The sequence below is a fragment of the Cebus imitator genome, unplaced genomic scaffold (assembly GCF_001604975.1).
Source record: "Cebus imitator isolate Cc_AM_T3 unplaced genomic scaffold, Cebus_imitator-1.0 Scaffold356, whole genome shotgun sequence".
Classification (NCBI taxonomy): domain Eukaryota; kingdom Metazoa; phylum Chordata; class Mammalia; order Primates; family Cebidae; genus Cebus; species Cebus imitator.
The window spans coordinates 259274-268389 of record NW_016107671.1 but is presented as its reverse complement, the minus strand read 5'-3'; the positions used below and the strand labels follow the sequence as shown (position 1 = coordinate 268389).

Here is a 9116-nt window from a genome sequence, read left to right as displayed (position 1 = left end):
AAAAAAAAAAAAAAGACAGCATCTTGTTATGTTGCCCAGGCTGCTCTCGAATTCCTGGGCTCAAGTGATCCTCCTGCCTCCCAAAGTGCTGGGATTACAGGTGTGAGCCACCGTGCCTGGCCTCACCTCATTTTTCACAGCAGCTGCATAGTACTGGATTGTATGGATGAACCATAGTTCATTTAACCCATCCACTGACAGCCATTTGGACTGTTTCCAGTTTGGCCCTGTGACGGACAATGCTGCATTTTGCATCTCTCTCTTTGGGACTGAGGCTCCTTTTTCACATTCAACCTTTTTCTCTGACAGTGGTGGTGCTTTGGGGGCCAGGCGAGTGACTTGCCACAGTCTAACAGGAGGCTGTTATACCCTCAGCATGGCTCCACTGTGCATTTGTGAGGTATTCTGATGCCCACTTCTGCACCGCCCCCCATCTGAAAGGCAATCTCGGGGGTGTGGGTGGGCTGGCGCTCTTTCAGGCTGTACACAGTGAGGCTCTGTGGAGGGCTTGTGCCCAGCATGTGCCTGCAGCTTGGCCTAAGGGAGAGCTGGAGGTGCTGGCGGGTGCCTTCAAGCTCCCATGAGACTGCCTGCCCACCTCTCCTGGCAGCTGCTGGCAGGCAGTGCGCCCAGTGCTAGGGGACTCAAACCCTTCCTTTTTTTATTTTTATTTTTATTTTTTTTGAGACAGAGTCTCTCTGTGCCACCAGGTGCCAGGCTGGAGTGCAGCGGAGTGATCTCGGCACACTGCAACCTCCGCTTCCCAGGTTCAAGCAATTCTTCTGCCTCACAGCCTCTTGAGTAGCTGGGACTACAGGCACGCGCCACTACACCCAGATAAGTTTTGTATTTTTTAGCAGAGACGGGGTTTCACCATGTGGGCCAGGATGGTCGCAATCTCTTGACCTCAAGTGATCCACCCGCCTTGGCCTCCCAAAGTGCTGGGATTACAGGCGTGAGCCACCGTGCCCGGCCTCAAACCCTTCCTTACTCCTGTTGCCTAGGGACAGAGGATAAGTGACTTAACAACTCTGCCTCAAATTCTGCATCTGTAAAATGGCCATGATAGGCATTTCTCTTCACAGGGATGCCAGGAAGATGAAATGAGATGAAGCACGTTTGTCACTAAACAGTGCCCAGCCTAAGTAAGCTGTCAGTCGACGCTAACCACGACTATCACGAGCCGACCACCACCAGCCGCCCAATTATGGAACACATCATCACACTCCTTCGTGCCCCCAGGTCTTTGCACAAGCTGCACCTGCCGTGTGGACCACCATTTCTCACCTTGTCTAAGAAAATTCTAAGTCACTCTTCACTTACGCTGTGTCTGACAGCTAGACCAGCTTGCAGACTCCTCCAGGGACTGGTCTGGCTGGAATCTTCTTTGACCCAGAAAGTTTTCTCTGTGCTAGTGTCCTGAGTTTTTCTTTTTATTCCTTTTTTTTTTTTTTTTTTTGAGACAGGGTCTTGCTCTGTCACCCAGGTTGGAGTGTAGTGTCACAATCACGGCACACTGCGGCCTCAACCTCCTGGGCTTAAGCAATCCTCCCCCCGCTCAGCCTCCTGAGTAGCTGGCGCTACAGGCATGAAACACTGCACATGGCTAATTTCTAAATTTTTTGTAGAGATGGGGGCCACCTATGTTGGCCAGGCTGGTCTGAAACTCCCGGGTTCAAGTGATCCTCCTACCTCAGCCTCGCAAAGTAATGGAATTACAGGCATGAGCCACTGTGTCTGGCCCTGAGTTACTTTCTTTCTTTCTTTTTTACTTCTTAGAGAAAGGGTCTTGCTCTTTCACCCTGGCTGGAGTACAGCTATGCAATCATAGCTCACTGCAGCCTCAAACTCCTGGACTCAAGTGACCCTCATGCCTCAGCCTCCTGAGTTATTAGGATTACAGGTATAAGCCACTGCACCTGCCTCCCCCGCCCTGACCCCGAGTTCCTTTCATCATCACGCTGTGAGATCATTTTTCCCATTGCTTGTCCATGAGATCTGTGTGTTCCAAGACCAAACGGGACACCTGTCTCTTCCAGGCCCAGGACAAATTTGGTTTAGAAGGGATGGCAGGCAGTGGCAAGGAAGGAGGAGAGTTTGGGAGGGCAGGCCTGGACTTGAGACTGCAGACTTCTGTGACAATCCCCAGAATCTGCCTTTCCCCAGAAAGCTGCACTGGGTGGTGTGAGGACTGGGACAATGAGCCAAGGGCCCTGGGGTGACTGTCTCTCCTTTGCCACCTCCCCCCAGCACGGGATGTGGAACAAGTCCATGTCTCTCCTCCCCTCCACCATTTCCCCCATCTCACCTGAGCCTCCTGCACCTTCCCTGCCTGGGTCTCCAGAGGGTGAGAGGCTGGGGGAGGGGAGCAGAGGTGGTTACAGTGGGGAGAACGATTAAGGGGGGAATACAAGGGTTCAAATTGTCAGTGAGGGGCAAGAACACCCACCAACCTAGTTACACTGGGACAGGGTGGTGGTAAAATTGGAGCAGAGGGAAGGAGGGGACGGGAGAAAAGATCTTATCTGCATGCAAAGTGATGCCCGGAGAGGTGATTAGTGAGGGGCAGAGAGGCTGGGGAGGAAGATTTAGGAGGACAGGGAGAAGTAGGGGCTGTTGCCCAGGCTGGTCTTGAACTCCTGGGCTCAAGTGATCCAACCACCTTGGCCTTCCAAAGTACTGGGATTACAGGCATGAGCCATTGTGTCTGGCCCTGACTTTCTTTGTTTTTTACTTTTTAAAGAAAGGGTCTGGCTCATGTCACCCAGGCTGGAATGCAGTGGTGCGATCATAGCTCACTGCAGCCTCAAACTCCTGGGCTCAAGCGATCCTCCTACCTCCTGCCTAGGGGATTCAGGGCATGAAGGAACACTCAGAAGGAGTTAGGAAGGACACGGCAGTGTGCGAGTGTGTGTGCGGGAGGGTTAGATTTACAAGGCAGAGGGAAGTTCAGAAAGGAAGAGAGAAGGGAGGGGACGCTTTGGCTGGGAGGCAGGTTTGGGAGGGAGGTGCAGTGGTGCAGTGGAGGCGGTAGGGTTGGGAGAGGCGCGGATACGAAGGGAAGCCATAGGAGGGGACAACAGGGGTCCCTCAGCATCCTCCGGTTGCCTCTAACAATCAGGTACCCTTTGCAACAGGGACCGCGGCAACTTAGGTTCTTTGCAGCGAGGGTCCTTAGCAACCAAGATGCGAAAAACACGCCATTATTGGCAACTTGGCAAGCGGATGTGGTAAACCAACCCTGAACACCCTGCGACCCAGAAACCCACCAGCCTAGCGATACAGATCGCTTAGCAACAGCCCTCAGAATCCCACTCCCCGAAGCGCTCTTACTTCCCGCCCCGCCGCGGCCGCCCTCGGGCCCCGGGGCCTGTAGCCTTCAGCTAGGCCCCGGCGCGGCCCGACCCTCCCACCCGGGTCCCCGACTCACGGTCTGGCTCTGCCATGGGCGCGGTGCTGAAGCCCTCGTGGCTGTCACCGATCGCTCTGTCCCGTCACCAACCACCGTGTCCCGTCACCGACTGCTCTGTCCTGTCACCGACTGCTCTGTCCCGTGACGGCACCAGAAATGGGAGTGGCCGGGATAGGGCTTAGAACTACAACTCCCAGTAGCCATTGCGGCCGCAGCCGCGCTTTCATACAACAGCCAGAGCGCCCCAGTCTTAAGCAAAAAAGCGCGCGAGGGCCGGACTACGAGTCCCAGAAGGCGCGGCGTCAGCAGCCATGTTGGTAAAGGGCGCCCGGAAGATGTGGAAACGGCTAGTGAGTCGTAGTCCTCCCAAATACTCTGATTGGTCAGGATACGGTACCAGGGCAGGGCGCGAGCGATTCAGCATATTATCATTGGATGAATCAGGGGGCGTGGTGGGGAATTTCCCGCAGGGCGGAAGCGCCAGAACTCCGGCAAAGCCCAGCTACAGGCGAGCGACTGCGGGGGGCCCCTGAGGTGGCGGGGGCCATGGCTGGGGTCGCGTGCTTGGGAAAAGCTGCCGACGCAGATGAATGGTGCGACAGCGGCCTGGGCTCCCTGGGTCCGGACGCAGCGGCCCCCGGAGGACCGGGCTTGGGCGCCGAGCTGGGCCCGGGGCTGTCGTGGGCGCCCCTCGTCTTCGGCTACGTCACTGAGGATGGGGACACGTGAGTGAACCTTAGGCTGCCAAACGGAGCCCTAGGACCCGCCGTCTGATTCCTCATTAGTCTCTGATCCCTGAGGCTTCCTAACCTCCTACTCCTAAATCTGATTTCCGATGCTGAACTTCCTGACCTGTAACCCCTGAGTCCTAACTTTTAACAAAACCAATCTTTTATCCAGCTGTGATCCTAACCCAATCATTTCAGACCTTCCTTTCTTGAACTATGATTCTCAGCTCCTGGAATCCACATTCTATCCACGGATACCCAAACCCGACTCCAATCCTGAGGCTTTTGTTGGAACTGTGGCTTCTCCTGACTTCGAACCTGCAAATATAATCTTTGATTCTTAGTTCCTGATGTGAGCCTTAGACTTTGATTTCCGAAATTAATACTTGGTCCCTGACTCTAAGATCTTGTCTTCTGAGCAGTGTTCTTCAAGTCTTAAAGTCAAAGAGTGAGAATGTAAGTTCTTCTATGTTGAATTCCTAATTGAAGTAGAAAAATAGGAAAAGAGAAAAGAATGTAAGCTCCATGACACCAAGGATTCATCTGTTAAACAAATATTCTTTACACATTACCACATTCCAGGCTTCATTTTAGGTGCTAGTGGTAAAGGTAGTGAAGAAAACAGACAAAAACGAAAGCCCTTGTGAAGGAGACGTTTTATTTTAGTGGGGCTAAATAAACAGGTAAGACAGCAAGGAAGGAAAGAAACAGAAAGACAGAAAGAAACAAAGACATGCAGAAAGAAAGAAACACAAAGTAAGAGAAGGAAAGAAAGTCACAAGCTGTCAGTACTTTGGAGAAAAATAAAGCAGGAAAATGAGGCAATAGATAAACAAGATAAGAGCATTTCAGGCAGAAGGAACTGCAATTGCAAAGGCCCAGATGAGGGACTGTACTGGTTTTTTTTGTCTGTTGTGTTTACTGCCGTATGCCCAGTGATGCAAGCAGTGCCTGACCCAGGAAGCACTTAATAAATACTGATCTTACCAAAGAACCCACTTTAGGTTTATTAATTTTCATTAATTTGGTTTTATTAATTTTATTTTAGTTTTTAATTGGTCTTTGATTCTTAGCTCACTCCAAAGTGTGAGCTACTGCACCTGGCCAACAACTCTGTTTTGTACTCTGTCCTGTGACTCTGACAAGCCTGGTCTCTACAGACTCTTCCTCCATGTCCATCTCCTGACCTCAGACAACCTGATGGGCTCTGCTTGGGGTCCCCTCTCTCAACCGTCAAGTGTAGGGCCCACCTCATGTTTCCTGTCTTTCGGGGGCCACTGTGATTCATTGCATGACGTCCAGCGTCTTCAACACTGTTCCTTCATATACCGTATTTTGTCTGATTTTTGTTTCTTGTGGGAGGGAAGTCTGGTCCATGTTACTTCATTTTGGGCAGAAGTGGAAATCCCACTGAATAAACATTGTTGATTCCACGAATTTGCTGATGAAACTCTGACCTCTCTGACCCTCCCAGATAGCTGACAGTGGGTTCTAGAACTGTGGTCCCAAAGCCTAGCATACAGTAGGCACCCCCTGTTTGTTGAATGAAGGAATGCAAGAGGACTTGAATTTTGCCCTCTGACCCCAGTCTTTGTTCCCAGGGCACTGCATTTGGCTGTGATTCATCAGCACGAACCCTTCCTGGATTTTCTTCTAGGCTTCTCAGCCGGCACTGAGTACATGGACCTGCAGAATGACCTAGGCCAGGTGAGCCACGAGGGGACGGAGTAGGGGTTGGGGTCTGGGGTTCCCAGTGTGACTCCCTACTGCCTGTCCTCTGCTTCTGCAGACGGCCCTGCACCTGGCAGCCATCCTGGGGGAGGCATCCACGGTGGAGAAGCTATATGCAGCAGGCGCTGGGCTGTGTGTGGCAGAGCGCGGGGGCCACACGGCGCTGCACCTGGCCTGCCGTGTGGGGGCACATGCCTGTGCCCGTGCCCTGCTTCAGCCCCGCCCCCGGCGGCCCAGGGAAGCCCCGGACACCTACCTCCCTCAGGGCCCGGACCATAATCCCGACATCAACCATACCCCTGTCGCCTTGTACCCTGATTCCGACTTGGAGAAGGAAGAAGAGGAGAGTGAGGAGGACTGGAAGCTACAGCTGGAGGCTGAAAACTATGAGGGTGAGGGTCGCCACCAGGGAAGGACTGAGCTCCCAGGCTAGGCGAGAGCACCTGGCCCTGGGCTCTTTTCCCTGATTCCAGACCGAACTCCTTGAGAAATCATGCCTAGGCTTCAGGAACCCAGGCATTGGGACCAGGGACCTCCACTCAGGGCCCAGATGATTGACAATTGGATGTGTAGGACCTAGGATTCCCACTTGGAGACCCCAGATCACTTGGGACGCAGACCTGGCACTCACAGACCCAGAGCTGCCAGGATCCAGTTGCTGGGCCCCTGGGCTCCCCACCTGCAGAGTGTATTCAAGCTGGGATCCCTACCCCACCTAGGACCAGGGAATGCAGAGCTCAGGCCCTCTGGGAAACTCTGGCACCCCAGGTTCCCAGCGATGGGCAGCAGGGACAGCCCTCCTCTGCCTCATGGGAAAAAGGAGTCACCTGCCCACAGCCTGGCATCCAAGTTTCTGCTCCCTCACCTATAAGCCTGCCCACCTGGTACCAGACCTCTCCTCAGATGGACTGAGGTCATTCAGGACCCAGTGTTCAGGGCCTGCTTCTCACCCCCAGATCACAGGCTTTTCAGCCACTTGGTACCCTTTTTTTTTTTTTTTTTTTTTGAGACGGAGTCTCACTCTCGACCAGGCTGGAGGAGTGCAGTGGTGTGATCTCAGCTCACTGCACCCTCTACCTCCTGGGTTCAAGCAATTCTCCTGCCTCAGCCTCCCGAGTAGCTGGGACTATAGGCGCCTGCCACCACACCTGGCTAATTTTTTGTATTTACTAGAGATGGAGTTTCACCATGTTGGCCAGGATGGTCTTGATCTCCTGACCTCGTGATCTGCCCGCTTTGGCCTCTCAAAGTGCTGGGATTACAGGCGTGAGCCGGCGCACCAGCTCAGGTCCTTTGTGAAATAAGAGCAGAGACTTAGGTCTTCTGGCCCCAAAATCCAGGCCCCCCATCCACAAACCCCAGGCTCTTCACCCATGGGCCCCTGGCTTCTCAAAGCCCAGGCTCTAGCACTTGCCGGCAAGCTCAGGCCATCTGACACAGGCATTTAGGACCCACGTACCTCTCTGACATACCCAAAGATTCAGGAACCAGCCCCACACCTGATCACCCTCCGGCCACATGGCCCTCCCCCAGGATCAAGATATGGGGGACCCCTCACCCCATCATCTGATGCGTCACTCTGTCCCCAGGCCACACCCCTCTCCACGTGGCCATTATCCACAAAGATGCGGAGATGGTCCAGCTGCTCCGAGACGCCGGAGCTGACCTCAACAAACCGGTGAGCCCCACCCTGGGGGAAGCTGCTGTCATCGGGAGGGGGCTGGTCCCCTCCTCGGGTCCTCTGACCCTTCTGCTGCACCCCCACAGGAGCCCACGTGTGGCCGGAGCCCCCTGCACTTGGCAGTGGAGGCTCAGGCGGCCGACGTGCTGGAGCTTCTCCTGAGGGCAGGTGCCAACCCTGCTGCCCGCATGTACGGCGGCCGCAGCCCCCTGGGCAGTGCCACGCTCCGGCCCAACCCCATCCTTGCCCGCCTCCTCCGTCAACACGGAGCCCCTGAGCCTGAGGACGAGGACGACAAACCCGGCCCCTGCAGCAGCAGCAGCAGCGACAGCGACAGCGGAGACGAGGGCGTGAGTCAGGAGGCGAGATAGGGCCGCCCAGCTGGGGGGTCAGGGTAGACCGGCAGGCAGGAAGCAGGAGAAGATAATTAGGTGCACGTGGAGACTGACCTCGGGCTGCTGCTGCTGGAGAACTCAGGCAGGTGGCAGCGCCTGTGACATGGGGCACTAGTCAGGAGAGACCTAAAAGGGGAGGCGGGAAGAGCTTGGGTAGAAGTGGCTGAAAAGCTAAGGTGGTGGCAAAAGTAGAACTCAGCCAGAGTTGGAGAAAAGACCTTGGTCGTAGTGACTGGTGAACACAGGTAGGGGTGGGTGGCAGCGTCGGAGCTGGAGAATTCAGGCTATGAAATAACCTTGGGTGGCAGTGATCTGAACACCAGCAGTGGTGGGGCAGGACCCAAGCCAGCGGCGGGGAGAGATGCAGTCAGAGAACCCAGCAATACAGACCTGACCTTGGGCAAGGCGCGGGGCTGAATGACGGGCATGCAGTGATTTGGGTAAAGGCGGAGGGAAGGGGTGGAGGAGGGCCACCTCAGTTGCGGGAATGCTGGAGTGTCGGCTGGGCTAGAACTCCGACTATAGAAGTAAATTTGAAAATGGAGTTCTGGCTGGGCACAGTGGCTCATGCTGTAATCCCAGCACACTGGGAAGCCCAGGCAGGTGGATCACCTGGGGTCAGGAGTTAGAGACCAGCCTGACCAACATGGTGAAACCCCGTCTCTACTAAAAATACGAAAATTGGCCGGGCGTGGTGGCAGGCACCTGTAATCCCAGATACTTGAGAGGCTGAGATAGGAGAATTGCTTGAACCTGGGAGGCAGAAGTTGGAGTGAACCTAGATCGTGCCATTGCTCTCCAGCCTGGGCAACAGAGCGAGACTCCATCTCAAAAAGAAAAGAAAAGAAAGGAAAATGGAGTTCTGAGAGCTAGGAAGCAAGCCAGGAGCAGGGGAATTTGGGCTTTGGGGCAAGACAAAATTCTTAGGCTGCTCTGTGAAGACGTCTGAGCTCCTCTGCCTGGTTCCCTTTGCCCCCAGGATGAATACGATGACATTGTGGTTCACAGCGGCTGCAGCCAAACCCGGTTGCCTCCCACCCCAGCCTCGAAACCTCTTCCTGACGACCCCGGCCCCATCTGATTCATTTGATTGTTAATATAATTTCCAATTTAATAAATAAAACCCCAATTCTGAAAACCAGAAACCAGACTGATGTCGTCTTCCCGGT

At 54.3% G+C, this 9116-nt stretch overlaps 2 protein-coding genes across 6 annotated transcripts in view; one reads left to right on the top strand and one right to left on the bottom strand.

The window, feature by feature from the left end:
* SIRT2 (sirtuin 2) overlaps positions 1 to 3789 on the bottom strand; it is a 28380-nt gene extending 24591 nt beyond the window's left edge. The window contains exons 1-2 of one of the 2 annotated variants that reach the window (XM_017506546.1): positions 3431 to 3750; positions 2309 to 2355 (exon numbers count right to left, since the gene is read on the bottom strand). In XM_017506546.1, the coding sequence (XP_017362035.1) occupies positions 2309 to 2355; positions 3431 to 3446 (63 nt within the window). In that variant the 5' untranslated portion in view covers positions 3447 to 3750. Of the gene's footprint in view, positions 1 to 2308; positions 2356 to 3430 lie in introns of both variants that reach the window. The other variant, XM_017506547.1, reaches the window with a different exon arrangement.
* Positions 3564 to 9092, top strand: NFKBIB (NFKB inhibitor beta). 4 transcript variants are annotated; one of them, XM_017506545.2, is made up of 6 exons: positions 3564 to 4137; positions 5798 to 5847; positions 5930 to 6263; positions 7461 to 7549; positions 7639 to 7902; positions 8927 to 9092. In XM_017506545.2, the coding sequence occupies exons 1-6, from the start codon at positions 3999 to 4001 to the stop codon at positions 9026 to 9028; spliced, it is 978 nt and encodes a 325-aa protein (XP_017362034.1). In that variant the 5' UTR covers positions 3564 to 3998; the 3' UTR covers positions 9029 to 9092. The 4 variants fall into 4 exon arrangements, with proteins under 4 accessions (XP_017362034.1, XP_017362032.2, XP_017362031.1 ...); XM_017506543.2 differs by having other exon boundaries at positions 3720 to 3920; positions 5742 to 5847; XM_017506542.2 differs by having other exon boundaries at positions 3840 to 4137; positions 5742 to 5847.
* Positions 9093 to 9116: the final 24 nt, after the last annotated feature.